The sequence below is a fragment of the Dinoponera quadriceps genome, unplaced genomic scaffold (assembly GCF_001313825.1).
Source record: "Dinoponera quadriceps isolate SergipeBrazil2010 unplaced genomic scaffold, ASM131382v1 scaffold5230, whole genome shotgun sequence".
Lineage (NCBI taxonomy): Eukaryota > Metazoa > Arthropoda > Insecta > Hymenoptera > Formicidae > Dinoponera > Dinoponera quadriceps.
The window spans coordinates 752,073-773,116 of record NW_014559346.1 but is presented as its reverse complement, the minus strand read 5'-3'; the positions used below and the strand labels follow the sequence as shown (position 1 = coordinate 773,116).

The 21,044-nt window shown below is 44.5% G+C and overlaps 4 protein-coding genes across 8 annotated transcripts in view; 3 read left to right on the top strand and 1 right to left on the bottom strand.

Annotated features, from left to right (window-relative positions):
• The first annotated feature begins 67 nt into the window (after nt 1-67).
• LOC106750316 (E3 ubiquitin-protein ligase TRIM23-like) lies at nt 68-3,207 on the top strand. Of its 4 annotated transcripts, XM_014630577.1 has the most exons (8): nt 411-543; nt 615-649; nt 705-874; nt 1,033-1,593; nt 1,719-1,827; nt 1,886-2,259; nt 2,536-2,904; nt 2,985-3,207. In XM_014630577.1, exons 4-8 carry the CDS (start codon nt 1,150-1,152, stop codon nt 3,162-3,164), a joined length of 1,476 nt encoding a protein of 491 aa, XP_014486063.1. In that variant the 5' UTR covers nt 411-543; nt 615-649; nt 705-874; nt 1,033-1,149; the 3' UTR covers nt 3,165-3,207. The 4 variants fall into 4 exon arrangements, with proteins under 4 accessions (XP_014486060.1, XP_014486063.1, XP_014486062.1 ...); XM_014630576.1 differs by having other exon boundaries at nt 615-874; XM_014630574.1 differs by lacking the exons at nt 411-543; nt 615-649; nt 705-874 and adding an exon at nt 68-404.
• A 1,691-nt stretch (nt 3,208-4,898) lies between these two features.
• LOC106750318 (calreticulin) lies at nt 4,899-9,845 on the bottom strand. The gene is made up of 8 exons (XM_014630579.1): nt 9,656-9,845; nt 7,903-8,007; nt 7,621-7,824; nt 7,123-7,274; nt 6,482-6,748; nt 6,062-6,298; nt 5,695-5,838; nt 4,899-5,460 (listed from the first exon to the last, which is right to left on the bottom strand). Exons 1-8 carry the CDS (start codon nt 9,744-9,746, stop codon nt 5,443-5,445), a joined length of 1,218 nt encoding a protein of 405 aa, XP_014486065.1. The 5' UTR covers nt 9,747-9,845; the 3' UTR covers nt 4,899-5,442.
• Nucleotides 9,846-9,919: 74 nt separating this feature from the next.
• LOC106750315 (protein split ends-like) lies at nt 9,920-16,768 on the top strand. Its single transcript, XM_014630573.1, has 7 exons — nt 9,920-10,378; nt 11,562-11,732; nt 12,359-12,812; nt 12,876-14,005; nt 14,096-14,405; nt 15,348-15,526; nt 16,682-16,768. The coding sequence occupies exons 2-7, from the start codon at nt 11,634-11,636 to the stop codon at nt 16,721-16,723; spliced, it is 2,214 nt and encodes a 737-aa protein (XP_014486059.1). The 5' UTR covers nt 9,920-10,378; nt 11,562-11,633; the 3' UTR covers nt 16,724-16,768.
• Nucleotides 16,743-21,044, top strand: part of LOC106750324 — a 29,913-nt gene continuing 25,611 nt past the window's right edge. The window contains exon 1 of one of the 2 annotated variants that reach the window (XM_014630594.1): nt 16,743-16,815. The gene's annotated coding sequence lies outside the window, so the exon portion shown is untranslated. Of the gene's footprint in view, nt 16,816-18,639; nt 18,941-21,044 lie in introns of those variants that run through there. The other variant, XM_014630591.1, reaches the window with a different exon arrangement.

Genomic DNA, 21,044 nt, shown 5'->3' with positions numbered 1-21,044 from the left:
TCGATACGCCGAAAAGTAATCAATTCACGATGATGATGCAGACGAGATTCGCGAGTGACACGAATCCGCGGAATATCTGTTTGAAATGAACGATCAAAGGGACTAATGAGAGCGAATTTTCATAATGTACATACGAGAGAGAAAATAGCGCTCTGCGTTGCGTGTACAACAGCGCTGCGCCATTCTGCGGCTTCGCGCAGATTTAAAGCTCTAATTCCACGCAGAGCGAGTCTGCGGTTTAAGGTTAACCTCGGTGTCGGTGTGTGTTGTGAGACATTTTTACTGCCGGATTCCACCCCGGTGAAAGGCGGAGGGACGCGTTGAATCTCGGCGAGATGAGTGAGAACACGGATCGGCTGAGCAAGTATCCGAAGCACTCGCTGAAAACAATGCCAAAGTCGAACGTAAGAGAATGTTTACGTGTTTTAGAGCAACGATTATCCTGTTAGTCGAGTCCTCGAGAAATCCAGTCTAGCTGTCAGAATATCCAATCGAAGCGTGTGCGACTCGATAAAAGACGTCACCTTATTCCTTGCTTACAAAGTACGCACATAGGTTGACAATGTTAATGTTGTCCCGAGTCTTTCGGTAATTGAATATGTGGTTAATTTCAGACGTTACGAATTATCGATTTTTCGAACGATAACAGGTAATAATAACGTCTAAAATTAAGAGGTGCACTCGGGTAATCAAAATTGAAACAGGTGCTGGACATTTATGAAGTCATTGGAGCAACGATGCTATCAGTCAGACTACTGAGGAATCTCTGGAAATACCAGACGTACCGGATATTTAGTCGAACACGGGCTTTGATGAAACGCGTCACCTTAAGCATAGTCTACGATAACCAGTGGGAGTATGTTGTTTACAAGAAGTAAGAATAAGAAATCGGCCGGTCCTACTCGAGTATAAAAAGAACAGTCTACTGTGATTGGTTAATCTTTTATTCATACTTCTTACCGATATACTCTTACTATCTATCATAGATCACGTTTTATCCTTAGTTCACAAAGTATACGCGAACGTCGGCAGGTGTTGGAGTGCCGGGTCTGCGAGGAGGTATTCTCGGTGGACGGCGTCAAGGTGCCCCGCTTGTTGCACTGCGGTCACACGGTGTGTCACTCCTGTCTGCTGCAGCTGAGGACCTGCATGTCGGACCAGCAGTTCCTCCTGTGCCCGTTCGACCGGCAGCCCACCAGTATACGCGAGAACAGCGTTTACGGCTTGAAGAAGAACTTCGCGCTCATCGAGCTGCTGGAGAGGCTCGAGCAGTCCAGCAGCGAGAAGAGCCTGGTGCTGGAGCGCGAGAGGCTCCAGTCGAATCAGCTGTGCGACGAGGACGAGGCGCACACCGCGGTGCTCTACTGCACGGTATGCGCCACGCATCTGTGCGAGGCCTGCGACACCGCCACCCACTCGTCCAAGACTCTCGGCAAGCACAGGCGCGTGCCGCTGTCGGAGAAGCCCTGCGAGAAGCCCCGCTGCCCGATACACACCGCCCACGTCGCCGAGTTCACGTGCACCCAGGAGGGCTGTCACAACTCCCTCATGTGCTACCTGTGTAAAGAATACGGCAAGCACAGCACGCACAAGGTAAGATAAACGGCGCCGCTCGTCTAGATAATTTTTCAGATGACATCCTGTAAAGGGTAGTTCAAAATACGATAAACGGCCGTTTCATCTGCACCAATCTGATAATATCGTTGCTGGTGTTGCAGCCAGCGTTGATGGAGGAGGAAGCGGAGAACATCAGGAAGTCCATTATCGCGGCGTTGCAAAAGATGACGCAGTTTATGGAAAGCATGAGAGACACCGCGCACAGAATAGGTAAACTCTTTCGATCGATAGCTTACCTCTACTGAGGACGTTTTCCCTGGTGTTTCAGAAATAGTCACCGAGGAACTGGAGGGCTGGGCGATCGAGGACGCGAGACGGAGGGTGCGGTATCACTTCGAGGAGCTACGAGCCGTGTTGGCCGAGCAGGAAAAGACGGCGATGGCGTACGTCGAGACGGAGACCCGCGGCAGACTGTACGCGCTTAGACAGCAACAGAAGGATCTCACCACCACGAGGTCGCAGGTAGCCGGCGTCTGCATCCAGTGCGAGAGCATACTCGACTCCGAGGACTGGAAGTTGCTCAGCAGCTCCGAGAAAGTCAAGGAGGTGCTGGCCACTTTGGAACAACAGCAGCAGCATTACGCGCAACTCGGCCCGGATTTTCTCAGCCCCGAGTCGTCTATACCCATCATCTTTAGCCGAGTTCGTAACGATTCTTTGTGACCAATTGTATATAGTCGAAGTCACGTGTGTCCTACCATTCTTTGGACGGAGATAATCGCATAATTTTCAGCCTTAGAATCTGCAATAAGTGCAGTAAGCCTTTAACCTTTTGCTTTTTAAATACTAAACGTGTAGCTGTAACAATACGATTATAATGGCTGTGATTGTATGCATTTCTCGCCGAGGCCTGAATCACATGATTGAGGTAGATGTATAGCTTTTTCCCCGATTTGAATTTCTTTCACAACTTGGCAGGATAACAGGATACACATCGGAACGAAGATCGATATGCGCGTGGTGATTCTGGGGCTGGACGGAGCGGGGAAAACGAGCATCCTGTCCGCGATGAGAGGCGTTACGCTGTCGGATCCGCCGATCCCTACGATCGGCTTCAACGTTGAGAGCTTGGAGTACCAGAATCTCGTGTTCACTCTGTGGGACGTCAGCGGCCAGCAGAAGTTCAGACCGCTGTGGAAGCACTATTATCACAACACGCAGGCAGTTATCTTCGTGGTCGACGCCGCCGACAGGTCTCGCTTCGAAGAGGCGCAGAACGAATTGTCCAAGATACTCTACGAACGTGAGCTGAAAGACGCACTGTTTTTGATCTACGCCAACAAACAGGTGAGTTGAACGCCTTCTGAACGTGCGATAATATTAATCATCTGATGAGTCATATTCCATATATTTTACATATTTTTCAGGATGTCGTGGGTTGTGCGAACGTCGAGGAACTCACCGATATCCTCGGTTTGCATAAACTTTGCTGCGCGAGAGCTTGGCACATCCACGGCTCGTCATTGGTCACCAATGCCAGTGGCGCGTTGCAGGGCCTCGATTGGCTCACGCAGCAACTCGGTACTCACTGGACCGAATGTATATAGAGCGTTCCTCCCCATCTCTCTCTTTCCTTTTTTTATATAAAAACTTAGGAGCTATTTATGCGCGAGTATCACGAGTCGAGAAAAGACACGTTTCACTAATCAGCACGGATTCTATGCGAGCGGTGAGACAGAGCAGATTGAAGTTCGGTAGATAGAAGTCGCGTAAGTAGACTACACAGATCGGCATCATAGCCTTGACACATCAAATTATAACTCACTCAAGTGTAATTATACTTGTAAACATTGTAACTTGTAATTCTTCCTCCTTTCTTCTCCCCCGAAGCTCTTCGGGAGAAAATTCGAACCAATCACCGTTGACGGATCACTCGGCCGTTGTTTTTTCTGAACGTATAATCTGTGCTTGTGTCGATACACGCGATACATTGATATTTACAATTCGACAGGCTCTTGTGAAGATAAGGAGAGAACGAATGTTAATATCTTTTGATTGTCGCGAAGCGACAGAATACAAGCGAAAATAAACAATTTTTGTCTCTTGATATTTTTTCTTCAAATTGATAGAATTCGAGTAAAAAATGATTGAAGAACAAATAATTTGCAGTTATTTTTATAAATATGTTAAAAAATAGAGGTCGTACGAAAATATTTTTCAGTCAAGTTGTTTTTTCTTACGTAGAATAAAATTCTGTAATAAAAACAAAATATAGGTTTCCACTTAAGAAAAAACAAAGTTGACTTTGAAATGACATTGAAAATGTCCACGCATTATACTTTTATCTATCAGGTTAGAATATGATAAATAATTGAATAATTGTTAGGACATCCTGAATATATAGCCTAAACATGTATAATTTAGAAGTTATAACCAATTTCATGTGTTAAAGCTATTTATGCCTGTCTACGCAATATGTATCGTCATTTTAGTTTTCTACTCATAAATTAAATTGTAACTGTAATAAACTTCCCTCAATTCGTTCTGTGAGAGCGTGTAGAATCTTGATAGAGATTTAGGAATCCATTGCATTGCGCGTATCCGATTGTCGCGTTGGTGCAGGAATAAGATTTGTCCTATCGAGAGATCTATCACTGCAAAAAGAAAAACACACACATCGCATCGCGAGACACACAATTATTGTTCGAGAAAAAACATGACTTCGCTTTATTTTCCGATAATATAAAAACGCAGCTACAAGACGAACCATATTCGAGCGCGCGATATACAATAATAGCGCAAACACGTATGTATGTACATGTACAATCGATTGGAAGCGACTTGCACAATCAAGTAAAATACTATAACTACGAGTTAACGAACGAAAGGAAAAAAAAGAGAATAGGTCATCAAATGGATTAAATTCCGCTCTCGAAAAATTACGTGAACGCCTGGGCACATCTAGAAAAGTCTTATTTATTTTATTATACGGTTATTGGTTGCCTCTGATACATGCTCATACCAATTGTTATCATTCAGTCACTCGTACACACATCCATCATTCTTACGTTATTTTCTCTCCCTTCTCTTAACTGAAGCGACTTTTTTTTTAGTACGTGTACGGAGAGGTTTTTTTTTGAGAAATAATATATATATAATATAATATAATAATATTTATATATATATATAATATAGCATCGTGTGTTAAATTACAATTTTCAATTACTTTTTAATGTATATAAAACACTTGACAAACAAAAACTGAACAACTTAGAGTCTTTTGCGGAGCTGCGCCGATGGTGGACACAGGCTAGACGACTCCCCCCTTTTTTTGCTATCTCTCCATCTTCCTCTCTCTCTTTCTCTCTCTCTATCGTCTATATATTTTTTTTCTTCCATATTCCGGCATACCTTGGGTATCTCGCGGAAGTATCGATCGTTTGGTCTCTAAGGCGCTAGTTTGTAATAACCTCGGGAACCTCGGAGGACAATTCTCACTTGATGGGAAAGTGTTGTGTATGTATGTGTGTGTTGGACGACTAGGATAAAAACGTTTCCTTTAGGCGCGCTACGATACCAGCAAGGCCAAGCCGCAACGGAAAACCATTGTGGAGAGAACCGGGCGAGACTTAGCTTCAAGCTTAGACAGAGAACTCGACGCGCGATGTCCTCTCGTATAATGCGCGAATGTTAACGACGGACGACGTGGTCGACGATTGTCGAGCTTTGTTGTCCTTGTTCCTCTTCCGCCTCTTATTGCATCTGTGTCTTTTCGGATTGCGATTTTGTGCCTGTGGGAGGATGATGATGGTGCGTGTCGCGGCCACGTAGCTCCTTGGAATACAGTCTGTATTTGTGTCCACAAGCGCGACACTCTTTTTTTATTTACAATTCGTCATGCTCCTGTGGAAAAGAAAAAAGAGAGACCGGAGAAGGAAGGTTGCGTTAGTGTCGTTGATCGTGGCGCCAGCGAGAGGAAAATAGAATTCAAACGCGCGCGCGCTTCAGAAAGGAAGAGAGTTCCAGTGTTGCTTCGGTCACGACGAATGTCAGAAAGAGTGAGTTCATAACGAGCATCATGCGCTGGTTCTCGTGAGAATCTTAAATCTGAAACGCATGGAGGAATGGGACACTTACTTCAGTATCTGGCTGAGTGTTATCTTCTTCATCTTGATCCTCGTCGTCCTCGTCGTCCTTACTGTCTTCGCTCTCCTTCGCTTCTTTGTCTCTCTGTTTCCTCTCCTCCTCATCCTGCGCCTCCTTCATCTTCTTCTCGCCTTCCTGCAATTTAGAGAACAAATTCGGGAGATCGTTCACGCGTGTGTCGAGTCTCACACACTCGTGTTTCGTTAGCGGAGCAATCAGTAACGAGGAATTCCAGCTGTTTATCGTTCATAGGAATCAGAAGCGGTTGTAACATCATGTGAATTACCGGTATTATCGGTAATCAGACGAACAAGTGAGAAAGAACACGTTGTCCAGTGAGTAAAAATTGAACGCTTACAAAGGTAGGCTTCCACACGTCCTCTCCGAATTTGCGCGCAACTTCCGGATCGTCGGTGACGAGCACGTTGTCGAAGATGGTGCCGGATTTCACCTGCCACAGGTCGAAGCCGATGGCACAGATCTCGTCGCGCTTGTAGAGATCCGGGTCGGGTATGTATTCGGGGTTGGGGATCTGGGGATGGATCCAAGGTCCCTTGTAGTTTGGATTGCTGATCTGCTTCGCTTTCCATTCGCCCTGAAGGAGCATTGAGGATAGTTTTAGAAGCGATCGCGAACTCGTAAATAAACGTCGATGTGTCTGTGTTGAAATTTGCCGTGTTTTTGCCAAGACGAGAAAGAACGAACGACAAGGACGAATAATAGAGGTAAAATCTACTAGATGGAAGTGTCGTCGATATCATCGTCAATCAATATGAACCTTGTAGTCAGGATTATCGATCATAGGCGCTTCCCACTCGCCGTCCATCTCGTCATCCCAATCGTCGGGCTTGGTGGCTTCGGGGTCGGGAATGTGCTCGGGTTTGTCCCAGTCCTCGGGTTTCTTATCCTCGGGATCGTCGATGGTCGGCTTGTCATCCCAATCCTCGGGCTTGCTCTGAGACGGGTCCGTGATCATCTTCGCTGGCAGGAAGTTCCAATCCTTCTCTAAATCACCGGACGACACTTCCTCGTTGTCGATGAGAACCTGAACGGTGTATTTTACGTTATTAGAAAATTGCTGGGCGGCGATGTATAGCAATATTATTATTTTTTTTTTTAATCGACATGCAGACATCTCCTCCAGCACTCGAATTCCACGAGGCGAACAGTAAGAAGGAGTGATTCTAGGCTCGACATTGGCTGCGTTCAACGGAGAAAGAAGATCAGTGAGCATTTAGTGATTATTGTCTATGATTCGAGCATTCTTTTAGATCCTCCCCGGATCTAGGAGGATGCACCAATCAGAAGCAATAATCATGAAGTGCTTACTAAGCTACTTTTTTTTGCTGAATGTAGACATTGCGACGACAATGCTCACACGATGATTCTTACGTTAAATGTTTCGCCCAATATTCTCACCTGGTACGTATTGTCAGGTTTAACGATCAGTGTGTATAAATGCGTGTAAACATCGTCCTTGCAGCGGATCTCCTTGTTGATCAGAAGATTCTTGCCCTTGTAACTGAAGATAACGTGAACCTTCTTTGTGCCCGGCCCGCAAATGTCAGGTCCTGTGTAAAAAAAAAAAAAATAATAGAATATCATCCGTAGTTAAAGATGATATTTAAATTTAACAAAGCGTATTTCTGAAACGTTTACACGACATACTCCTATATTTCAATTTCTGTGACCGCAAATTGCTAATATAATATTGCATTAAAATTAATTAGCTACCGTGATAAATGTATCTTATCAGGTGCCTGCGATATGTATGGATTAACATACACAGGGCATATGAAAAGAGTATTACTCTCCGAGATCCTCTAGCACTCACCACACACCGGTATGGCTAGTGACTCTAGGCTCGGATTAGTTAAACACTAGATAATCGTTAGCATAGTCCTGATAAGCACTCACCGAACATAATCTGATACGGACTCTCGCCGTGCATATCTTTCTGGTCGAGCGAGCAGTCGAATACCTTGACGTACCCACCGCCGCAGTCGATATTCTGTTCGTGCTTAACGGTGAATTGAATAACGAGGGTCTTATCCTTATTGCTAAATGGAGAGAACTTCTTACTGAGAGCGTAGAACCTCGCATCCTGCGACGTTTGAATACCTGAGGAAAAGGCAAACATTAAGTATTGCTTGTAAGTGAACTTTACATCGCACCGATGAATCTCCTTCAAGGCTCTACCTTTGTCATTCTCTGGATCGTTCCAGAATTTTCCATAACTTAAGACGAACTTCCCGAATTCCTTCCCAGGATGCTCTGAATAGACCCAGTTTTTCTCCCATGAATCTGAAATGTTAACAATTTACTTTCCTTACGATCCTCCTTCGTGTCTCTTCTTTGATATAAGAAATTGACCAATCACCGTCGAATTGTAAAAGAAAAATCAATTATGAATGGTTAATTTCTTAAATCTCACGCTTTAAATTCTCATTATAGATCTCACTTTATATAGCGAAGAGTGACAAAATCTGTAATCACGCTTGAAGCGATAGATGTTGTAAATGAGATATCGTAGGTGTAAAATAATCCTATTGTAAGCACAAGAATAAAAATGTAGAAATATACCAGATGTATGAGTAACGTATACGAATTTATGGAGAGGGGGGGAGGGCTTAAATCTGTAAGTTCACAGTCTTGAAACTTAAATTCAGTGAGATAACCTCTCCCCCCCCCCCCCNCCCCCCCCCGTAAAAAGATAAAATGCTCTGTCCACCTTCAATAATCTGTACTCTCCGGCTTTTGCACTTCGCACGTTATACTTTCTCGCAAGTTACACCTTTTCTACACCCGTAATAAAATAAACACATATCTAAGAACAGGCGCGGAGGAAAAGAAGCAAGAAAATCGAAGCGGAGAAAATGCAATCGGAGGAAGATGCAACGAGCATAAGTCGAAGAAGAAAGAAAAGGAGAGAGAAAAAAAAAGAGTAGTCCATCGTTCTCCAGAACTTTCTGCCCATCGCAAACGAGAGACAGCCATGACGCGTGGCACGACGACGAGCGGGGGGCGCACAATGAAGCGGTGCGAAGAGGCCGGCGGAAAATTGCGCAAAAAATATCCTACCGGTCGCGAGGATTCGTTTCCGCGAACTGGAAAGCACCGATATAGAAAAAAAAAACGAACTTCATCGCGTCGTTTACCGCTAGCCGAGCCGAGCGCGCACACAGATCGACGAATCGATCTGGCGGCGTCATGTCGGCGAGATGCCGCGCGGCGATCGCCACGAGAGACGACTTCCGACTGCGTGTCGCAGTCTCTCGGTGCCTCTTTCTCTCTCTTTCTCCGGCGCGCCGATAGCAACGCATATGGCCGATACGCCGTTTAAAGTGAAATACGGTACATATCCATCGAGAGACCGTTGCTCTTGTCGGTCCTCACAAGGGACATACAGGTGCGCTTTCGAATCCGGCAACGATCGCCGTGTAGCCGAGAACATAACGGCTCTCTCTCTTTCTCTCTCTCATCGAGAAATAGAGAGAAGGATGAAGGGAAGTGAGAGACAGAGCGTCGTCGAGTCGAAGAGCGACGAGATGGAGTACAAGGGCGTGCGGTTACCAAGAAGGAAAAGAGAGAGAGAAAGAGAGAGAGAGTTCGTCGTCGCCACGCCGCGCCATTCCTGCGATCAGGATTTTCTCTCTCTCTCTCTCTCTCTCTCGGATCGAGCCGCCGCGTTGTCCTCTCTCGATCGGGAGGGATGCGGTACGACGCGGTACGCGATGTGGGGTGTGGTTGCTTCCCCGTAAGAAACCGCGCGAGATTTATACACATACAAGGATCGTCGTCCTCGCGCAGGAAAACGTTTCAACTTCGAGCGGGCAGGAAGAGGAGGCGAAGCTGATCGGTCGGTCGGTCGAGAGAGAAATATCGGCCGGGTAGTCACCGCGGCTTTTCCGTTCGCGGAGTTCGCCCCGCTGGCGGACGCTGGTTTACTCACCGTCGTTGAACTTCTCGTCCAGGTAGACCTCCGCGTTGGCCGCCACCGCAAGCGCCAGGAGGACGACGACGAATGCGCCAAAGGACTGCATTATGTGTTCTTTTTTTTCCGATGGACGCCGGGATACGGCCGAGAGAGAGCCCGCGGAGAGACTACTGGAGAATCTGCTGCCGCCACGACGAACTGGCCGATAATGCCTGTACGGCGGCCGTGGTTGGTGAGTTTAGCGGCCCGTCAGGGCAGACAGATGGAGAACGCCGATTGGCGGAGCCGGGCGGACCAATCGCCACCGACCACGCTTTACCAACGAAGCGCCGCGCCGTGGCACCGTCACGGCTACGCCGCGCGCGCCGCACATAACCTCCGCGTCATCCCGCTGATTATCGCGCCCGCTTATCAGTCGTCGATACGACAGCACTTGGTCGAAGGCGAGAGAGAGCGGAAGCCGACGGAAACGCCCGGAGGCACACGAAGCCGTGGGTGCTCCCGATTGGTGGCTGGCAGTGCCGCTGCCCAAGATGAGCGTCGAAGTTTCGAACGCGCGCGCGTTTCTCGTGCTCTTTCTCTCTCTTCCTGCGGAAAACCGAACAGGACTCGCTGCCAGCGAATTTCATGGATGGATTGGTTGGGATATCTATCGATCCTGGAGCGTGAGAGGATTAACGATGGGAATGCGAAGGATGTTCGAGTCTTACCTGGTGTATCCGTGACGCTCGATATCAGGTGTGTCACAGCAATTGTTTTAGGAATTTCCTTGAGAAATTTTCTTAAATACTTGTGCACGAGAAACAGCTTCTGATATCGTGTTTTTCTATTCTAATCAAATAATATAAATAATCAAACTACTCATGATGATATTAAACAATATTATTTTTTTAAATATTATTAGAAGTGGGCATATAACCACCTATTAATATTCCAGAAATATTACTTAATATTAAATAATATTAAGGTCATTTATAGGTTATTTTCAATGTTGAACTCTTTCGCGTTATTATCGATATTTCAATCTCGGAATAATAATTGTCGCACTTTCAAACACGATTGCTAATGTCTCCGGGAAGGCAATTATCGCGGATTGCTCCGTACGGGCGTCAATATTTCAAGCTTTTGCGGAAATTTAACGGAGCGCGATCGCCATCGAAGCAAGATGCCACCGACGCCAACCTCGTCGACGTAATTCACACTGATGGCTCGCAAGATTTCACGGACGGCTTCGGTTTACTAAAGCCAATCGGACATATCGACTTTTTTCCTAACGGTGGCAGGGAGCAACCCGGCTGTGTTGACATTAAGAATTCGGTAGTGGTTAGCCACTTGAAAGATATAAATTGAGAGCGCTTCAGTTACAATTATACTAAAAATAAGTATTTGGTATTTGCAACCATTATAGCACAGTAAAAGAATTTTAGTCAGGAGAATCATTTCTATAGTATATATTATTATAGTTAATAATTAATGCGCAATGAAATAAATACGTCATGGAGAACGGTCGAAATTTATTAATGAATAGTTCGCGCCGCGTCCAGTTCGCGCCGCTGCGCGTCGATGTAAACAAATGAACGTAGTTATTTACCTATTGCGAGTCACCAACATTTTTCTTCACTCATTTATTCGAAATTTAATAAGGAATCGAAATATCTAAACATTATCGTCGTAACTGATTGAGAAGTACATGTAATCTCTAATCGTTTATGATCGCCTCCGCTGCGGCGCTGCGCGTCGATGGTAAATAACTGATCGTTATTAGAGGTATGTACGCCGACCGTACGTTTCCTTAGCGACGAGAAAGCAAACTCGTCATGAAACTCGGCGAGAACGAAACACGTCCCACGAAACGTGACTCACTTGAAAACAGAATCTCTCGCACTACTCGTTAATTCCATTAATAATTCAAATTTACAAGTGACGTGTGACGTAAAGCTGGGAGTGGAGAGGAGCTGAATCGGAAGATCGGAAGAAGAAAAAGGAAACCGGAATGCTCTCCTCAAAGGCGAACGCGGCGTTAACGCGTGTGAGAGAGATCGAGGAGAAATATAAGTTGAAGCGCAGAGAGCAGAGATGGAATCGCAAGGACGTGAGTACGCCCGAAAGCAGGGCGGTATAACAATCTGCGTTTCGAAAATTTCGCTCACCACGGCCGGTCGCTGTCAATAGCTTCTAGTTTTCTACCGCTGCACTGGTTGCACTAGCTTGTACTCCCCATAAGCTAGGGCGCAATATCCCTAGAACATTATATGAATATTATTCAGTATTAAAATAATATTCTTATAGTATTCTAAGAATGTTATGTAATATTTTTTAATAGTATAAGAATATTCTATTGATGTTACATATTCATTTCATATATTCTTGGTATATTATAAAAGTGTTCTTAGAATATTAAGAAAAAGTAATAATGTTGAAAAAAAAAATATATATATATATAAGTTATATCGTTAATGGGAAATTTTAACATTGTTATAATGTTATACTGTTAGTTGTCGTTTGTCGTGTTTTCACAGGAGTCTTTCTGTTTCTATCATTGAGTTTTCATCTATTTTTTCTACGCAAACAGAAATTCAGTTACACGAATTGAATTTTCTCTTCGTGTGTAAAAAAAAATAAAATAAAAAGAAGCAATTAGGAAAAAAAATCAACAAACATTTGTCCCATCATTTACTTTTGTTCCTGTAACAACACGATATTTCGCGTTTCTCGCAGGACACAGACAGTTCGATCAGCAGCGTCTCGTTGAATTTGTCGGAAAACTCGCCGACACAATTGAAGGACTCACCGGGAAACTCTCTAAAGCCCAAGCTCGACGTAAAAATGCCGGATATAAGATTCGAGGGACACGATGAGAGCGAGAAACTTCCATCACAGAATGAGCGATCTGATAGGATGAACCAGGCTGTCGACGAAGCTGACCTTGATGTCGTGACGCCAACGTCGGAAGATAAATCGTCGTCACGTTATTCTATAGGAAAGCAAGAAAGTTTCGCCTCGGGTGTAATAACGATTCAGGAAAATAGCTCGATTGAAAGCGTGCCCGATGACTCGGTGATCTCGTCGAAATCACTTTCGCGCTCGGAAACGCGACGGTCTTCCGCCGCTAACGAGAAATTTTCCAGACTTCCAGCAGGAAGAACGAAAGCTGGCTCAAAGTCTGAGAAAGGTAAGTCCGACAAAATAACTGTAATGTCGAAAGAAAAATCGTCGTCCGATTTATTATTTGCAGGACGACCGAAGATGTCCAAAAAATCGATCGAAAAGGTTTCTGAGTCACATTCCAAAGACTCGAAACCAGGGGAACGTTCGATCGAAGGGAAAACGATTCCTGAGACACCGATGAGAGCAAGTTCTGGCCGAAGTTCGGGGAATTCGAACCGTTCTTCAGGATCATTATCATCGCATGCGGATAGCGTTATCGACGAGTCGATCGACACGTCGGTGGACGGCAGTGAAACGATCTCGGAACTTTCTCACGTCGAGAAAAGCGAAGAAAAAATCGCAGGTAGCTTCGGGAACGTCTCCGGCAATTCCGTCAGCAATCCCGGACGTTCGTCAATCGAGAACGCTTTAAGCAGACTAAGATATCCGATAGATGGGAACTCGTACGCGAACGACACCTTCGAAGACACCTCGAGCTCGGCCGTGCGATCGAAATCGGGATCGCGGAGCGAGAGAACGATCGGTGGGAGTGAAAATAAAGTCGGCTCGGTGGACGATCGCGATAGTTCGAGTAAGGAACTTACGTCGGATCATGTTGTAAACGTCGAGATGATTAACAACACGAAGACGACGACGGACAAAAGAGCGTCCCGGAGAAAGAAGTCCTCGGACGTGACTCCGGTGAGCCGGCGAGAAAACGATCGGGAAGAGCGCGGGAAAGTGCCGGACGATACGAGGGAACATCTGATGATGGATGTCGTCGTCGGGTCGCTCGCGGACGACTGGGAGAGGACGATGAAATCTGATTCATCGAGAAATGACGCGGGCAGATCGACGAAGTCGGCTTCGTCGAGAGAGAAGACTGAACCGATGGAGTCCAGATCGTTGAGGGAGAAAAGCGAATCGACGAAGTCTTCGTCGAGGGAAAAAAGCGAGAGAAGCGGCGAGGACGCAAACGTCCCTGCGGAAGGCTCGGACCGGCGAATCGTTCAACGGAACGTGACGAACGTGCTGAGAAAATTGCACCGAGACTCCGTCGACGCGGTGGTCAGGCGACACTCGAGCTTGAAAGCCGCGGAAAAAGTTCACGAAAGTTCTTCCGGGAGGAGGCCCGAAGCCTCGGAGGCGACGCCGGGGCGAGTGACGAGGAGGAGAGAAGACAGCCGTCGCCGCTCGTCGGGGAGAGACAAACCAGTTGTGAGTGTCGATATGTTTCCGTCGCGGTTCTACCGTATTTCCAAACGCAATTTCTCCCTTTGTGAATAGCCTTAATTGTCCTCTCTTCAGGCCGGGAACAATGATGAGCACAGCATCAAGAGGAGGAGGAGGAGAGCTAAGGTCACTTACTCCGAGCTGGTCGAGGCTCGCGCCGGAAGTTGTAAAGAATACGAGCCTTCGAGATGGCGGGACGACGACGGGAGAGAAATTCGTGAACTACAGAAGCGGGTTGTTGAACTGAGACTGCGGCGGGAACGGGAAGATCTCCAAAAATATCTACACGAACTGAGGGACTTGAGACTGGGTGGAGGATCGGCTTCTACCCCGGACTATTTCAGTCCCTCGGAATTTCCGAGGATCGCGGAATTCACGCCACCCGGTGAGTTGTATGTTCAATGACAAAAAAAAAAGGCTTGGCAATAATCTTCGATTGAGCTACTGTTATCTCGCAGTACGCTTACGTCGCGGCAAAACATATTTCCTTCGCGGAGAGAAAGTGTCGATTGAATCGATGTGAAGAGCAACGAACTAAATGCACTTGTTATCGATGAAGAAAATAGAATTTCTAATTCTTATGAGCTCCGGTTTTCAGAACCAGAAATTCTGCTTCCTCCAATCGAAACATATTTGATCAATCCATTTTCTCCTGTATTGTTGATAACACAGACAATGAAATATATTTGTCGAGTAACTTTAATCACAACGTTTCTTATAGATTTTCCGTTACAAAAGGCGACAGCACTGAAACTTAAAATCTAACGTGATGGAACAATTTGTGAAAAAAAATCTATGAGAAAATTTACAAGAAACACCTATTCTGAATCAAATGACTTCATAAACTTTTTCTCTTCGACCTGTGTAATTAATTTTGTCACTGCTAACTTTCATTAAAAGTCCAACAAGTATCCATTTTATTGATTAAAAATACATTCATCTTGTATAACGAAACCAACTCCGCCATTTTACTTCGCACATTTTCCTCACTTTTCGTTACTCTCGCGATTTATATGTCGTCTTATCGAGCGGGTCCAAAGTCGGTACCGCGGCGAACACTCGGCAAACAATCGCGTTCTCCAGCGATGAATAGAAGGAATCCGTATTGTGCCGAAACAATGAAAACGTGGACGACACGCAGCGGAGCCGCATGACGGGCGCGTTAAATACATTTCGCGTTCGATTGGAGATACACTTGGAGACGCGCGTTACGCGCAACGTTTTGCAAACATTACGCGTATAACGGATAATTTCCCATTCGATGATGCGTCTCGCGATCGAAATCGTGAATTTTTAATATTTCAAAAATATGCGATATTCCTTCCAGACCCGCTTGAGTTTGAGCCGACATCGAGACCGGACGATCAGCTCGCCGTGCTGCGCGAGAGAGTTTCGGCGATCAGGCGACAGCTGAAGGATCAATATATCCTGTATCGTGACTACTGCGCTGTGGCGCAAGCGATCAATGCCCGCTACGTTCCCACGACGTTGGAGGATACCAAAAAGGTTGGTATTTTTCATTCAGGTAATTCTCTCTCTCTCTCTCTCCGGCTTGTTATCTATCATTCGTCAAACTAAAACGCGGTATAAACGCGATCTTACACAGACAAAAGTGCACAATTGCAGTAAATTTTAAATTAATTCAATATTATTGAAATCGATACACCGTTTCACCGTCTTAACAACTACGGTGTTAGTTTTAATGATATTGCTATAGAGAATATCAAATAGAGAAGATTGACTTCAATTATTGGCGCGTTGTTGGAAATTCTATCGATTCAACAGCGTATTAATCAGTTAACTCGATGAAATATTTCATTACGAACAGCTGCAAAGGCAAGTCTCACGCGTCGCGTTTTATTAAAAACCTTATCAGGGCGTATGGCAAGATTTTAGTAAAAAATCTACGCTATCTATCTTATCATCATGCGCTAGAGATTCTCTCGATTCGATAGCATTTTTTTCTTCGTGCATTAATCGTTTAGTTCATCGCGATACTTTGCGAGCCGCTAAGTTGAGGAATTAATCTCACGTCTTGCGGTTTGTTAAAAGCCTTATCACGGCACGCACAAATAATACAGCAGGATTTTATTTTAAATAATCTCCCACACCGTTTCATTGTCATTCATCGTTATATCGGCCGACGCCCACGTCACGAATATTGATATAATTCGAGCATCCGGTGCCGCTTTCCTGATGCAAGTAATTACGTGTACTCTGACGTAACGAGATCCGAAATAGCCGACACGATGACGTACCGTACACGAGGCACCTACGTCACATGCGGCGTTCGCTCGATGTTTTTCTTTTTTTTTTTTCGCACATCTTCGCGCATAATACGCGGTCAAAGGGGAAAGGGCCGTAGAGATTCTCTTTTACGAGCCTAGGAAGCGGTCAGGTGTCCTTATACTTGTGCGTATGTGTGCGTATCGGCCGGCTGTGCAGGTAGGCGAGAGAGTATGTTAGTCGACGAGGACAATGGGGACGCAATAAAGAGCCGAATAAGGAAATGAACGCGGTTAACAGTGCGCTCGAGCGCGAGGAAGCTTTTTCGCTCGTTCGGACGTGATCGTGAAAGTGTCTTTTCGAACGAGATCTCTCTCTCTCTCTCTCTCTCTCTCTCTCTCTATATATATATATATATATATATTTCGTTTGCAGACGATACGCGAGCTGCGGGAAAAGCAGATTAAAATCAGATGACGACGTCGCCGCACCGCGCGAGACGGTGGTCGTACGAACGGGTCGAGCGTCGAACTTGGCGATTTAGAAGCCGACTCGAATACTTTGAAGTCGTGAGTATCTGAAGATTAAAACTTTCAACATCTCCAATTTGATCTTGAGACTTTCAACGTTACATACGTCACAACTACGCCTCGCTGATCGGTCAAATGTGTGGTGTGATGAAGTGTAGACTGAGAAAAAAATGTTTAGTTTTGTAACTATAGTCGCATAAGTGAGAGAATTACAATCGAGTGAACTATTTTTCTGGTAAGTGTAACTACATTTTCTGTGACAAGAATTTTTCACGTGGTATATTTCTGCTACTATTTCTGGATTAAATCCAGAAGATATGAGATACTTGAGAGAAAGATTTCTTCAAATTTGATCATTCTTACCGCATCCAAACAAATTTCATCATTGGTGTGATCCGAAGAAACAAATATTTTGACTAATAAGTACGATGGTTAGGCTTTTCAACGAATACGTATCTTTATCTTAAATAAAAAATTTGTTCGAAGCGAAAGATAATTTTCTTATAAAGAAATTATTCAATTTCATTTTACATATTTATCGTAACCAAATAATATTTTATTTGCTTAAAAGATATTATTTCAAATAACGTTAAACAGGGAGAATTATGTAATTATGTAATGAAAAATGTAAAAAAATTATGTAAGGCGAGTTATATAATCGTCATCTTTTCCATATCAATCAATGGTGGTTGATACTTTTTGCGCATTTTTTCAATCAATAAATAAATAAGCGTGTTTAGAGATTGTCGGATGTTGTGACTTCATTGACGAGGATAAAATTTTTTGATTTGTAAACAACCACTTTGTTACGATAGGAGATTCGTATCATTGGATAATGATTTTCTTGATGAAATCGAAACTGAGATTTCTCCCTTATGCAATTACTAAGCTAACTGTGCAACATATTTGCGCTTCCGGTGTGTGTGCGTGCGCGTGAGTTGTGAAACTTCGTGAAAATTACTCGCACATCGCCAGCTCCTACGCGCGAATTGCAGAATGATATGAAATGCACAAGGGGAAACAGACATTACAATATACCCTGAGTAAACATCGCTGACCGGCATTAAGTGACCACCATTACCCCGTATTCTACCCTAAATTTTGCGCTGCCACGAAAAATCAATAATGGATTTGGCATACTTGATTTTACGCCGATGAAAAAGGAAAAACAGTATTATACATATTATGCAATTTGTAATCTTGAACCGAGAAACACTGCTATTTTCCCGTTTAAAAAAACCTAATTTAAATGACAAAATTTCTGTCACCTGCATGTATCAACTTTTTAATTTTTAACATCAAATATCTTCATAATTAGCATAAAAATCGGACGCGTGAGTTGTTTTATAATTTAAAAGAAAATTTAAATTAGTAATTTATCCTTTCTCTTTGCACAATGCTCATATAATTATATGATATAATTTACGATATTTCACACAGTTTTATAATTTATAATATTTGTCTTTAAATTAATATTTATTTATAATATTTTACATAGTTTACATTGTGTCTACGTAAAAAAAGTAAATATCACGTGAACGATAAATTACCTATGTAGATCTAATATTAAAATCTCCGGCGCAATTCCGGTCGACACAATACTGAAGGTCGGAGAAGAGAAGAAAAAGGACCCGAGGAAGAAGATCCTTTTGATCCATCGGTCACGAGTTCCGAAATGAGCCGAGCAAACGAAAAGCGCGCGATGTATCCTCCGTACACAAAGCAGGTGGACTGCGTTGACCCCCCGCGCGTTATTGGACGAACTCAGAGCGCGTCTATCGCCACGGAGCGTGGGAGACGCGCGGCGGCGGCGCGCGTCGTGCGACGGCGCACGCGAGCGAGCGTACTGGCGCGCCTTCATTGACGTGCCTCCCGTTCCTCTCGTGCAGTTTCGAAGTAGTCTCGCGACTGTCGAGAGCACGTTAACGCACCGCTCCGTACTCCGTGCGAGAAAGAGAGAGAGAGAGAGAGAGAAAGTTCACCGATCCTGCGAAGCAGCTCTCCGTGGCCGAACACCGCGCTTCCCTCCGACTTCTGCTGTCACGTGCGGGGTCATCCGCGGGCTTCCGCGTGCGGGGTGCGACCCCGGTGTGTGTCTCCCCTTCGCCGCCGTGGAGGAGGAAATCGGCGAGCGAGCAAACGCCAGGGAGCGCCGGCATTTCCGGTAAGTCGACTCTCGTTTACGGTAATTCTGGGATGGCTGGACACTTCGCGCGCGCTGAGGGTGAGTCGTGAATCGAAGGAGCATATATAGTCCCTGTGTCAATATTATTGTGAACGTATCTTAATTTATTTTGTCTTTTTTTACAATTCATCGACTTCCGAGGACCAGCTTTTTCTATAATACGGCTCATCTATAGATTGAATTACGTTAAGGAATCATTGTTTATGGAAGTTTTTTATTTATTTATTTTTTTAATTAATTTTTTATATATCACTTGGTTGTTCAAAGTGACCTTGAACAAGTACGAACAAGCACGAACCTGCGCTAGTTGCGTCGTTGATGATAACGAGAACAGACGTGAGTTTTCAGTGTGTGTCGATTGGAAATTTAGTTTTATTTTTATTTACGTTGTCACTTGAAACTTCAAATTCCTCGTTTATGAAAAATGGAAAAATAAATTTTTGCGTGAAAAATATTAATATCATTTACAAAGATTATGGATGAAACGAGTGATTTGATCAACACCGAAAATTATTCTAATCAAGCAAACATAAAATTAGTAGCTTTCCTTCTCCTCTTAATCTGTATTCTATTAAAAAATCAAAATGCGTCTAATAATGTGGCTAGAGACTGTACGAAGTGTTCCTTAACGATGAACAGGCTGTTCCATAGCACTCGTCAGCGGAGAGGCGCGAGAGGACTCGCTCGCTCCGTGAGGGAGTTCCTTCGTTTCTCCTCTCGCCATGTCTTCCTCTTCACAGTTGCCGAGGTTGACCGAGGTTAAGATTCACTCGAAATCGGCCACGTTCGCTTGGCGAAACCCCTATTTTTTCGCAGACCGTTATAAATTTTCCGAGATTGGATTGTTCTCTTAGATTCGGGGGAAATAGTTCGATCTCAGCGTAGAAAACTTGTGCAACAGTTGTGAGATAAACGTTGTTCAGCCGAACGCGGCTATCGCTCGAGAATGAAGCCAGTAAGCGTATTAAGTAAGAAATCATTAACACAATTTGTTATTATAATGATATAACGTAACGTTTTCAAATATGTAATTCTTAATATTGCATACAACGTCATTGTTAACGATATTTGATCGAAACATGAGAAATAATGTTTCCACATTATGATTTTAATATTAAAACATAATATATCATCAAATAACAGTTTAGGAACATTTGTAAAATATGTCAAAATGTTGATAAAACCACGCGAAACCGATGTTCCGAAAGATTGATTTAACGTTTCTTGCTTACTAAGAAAAAGAGTTTCTTCGGAGCGGTGATGAGATTTGTTTGGATGCGATAAAATTTATTAAACTTGAAGAAATCTTTTTCTCAGTGCGGAAGCGACACAGTCGTGGCGCTCGGAGAAATGGAACTTTTCGATTTAAGATTCTCCATTCACCCGGCCGTAGTAAATGTGCGCTTAAAAGTAGTCACGCGGGGTTAGAGGAGGAGGAGGGGGGGGAATCGATCCCATGATTGTGACTTTCTTTGCATAAGTCTCTCGCGAGGGGATTTTACTACAGTCGCTACGCGCGCTGCGCCGTGATTGTAGTAGACAATGAAAATGAAAAGCAACGTGAGCGCGCGAATTGAACGCACTGACTCGTGGAAATCCGACGTGCGACTTTGACGTTGAATTGATAAAGAGCGCGCGCAGCCAATTAGCGACGGTGCGGTGCCGTCGGCCGATGGAAATTCTCTCTTTCGACCGGCTCACAGTCGGCGAGTCTAATTGCAATTCGGGGTGGAAGGAAGGGGGGTCTTTACGATAGGCGACCCGATAAGAATAACATGAATAACGATCGTGTGTCGCTTCCTTCCTGGAATCTAACCTCGCGTCCTTCCTTTCAAGACGCGACGATCCTCCTCCTGATTTCCCGATCCCGCCGGAAGGAAAAATCTCGGTTCAGTCTGTGAACCAAACGAGGATCCGAGGGATTGTAATTCCTTTAACGCGACCGAGCATATTCGTGTGAACGCCGCATTAACACTCCGTGACACTTTGATAAGAAATAGCTCTCAGATCGCAGGTTTGATATCATCAATCGCGAATCGATCGTTATCGCCGCTGTCGGCGAATCCTCGGCGAGTTCTCGGCG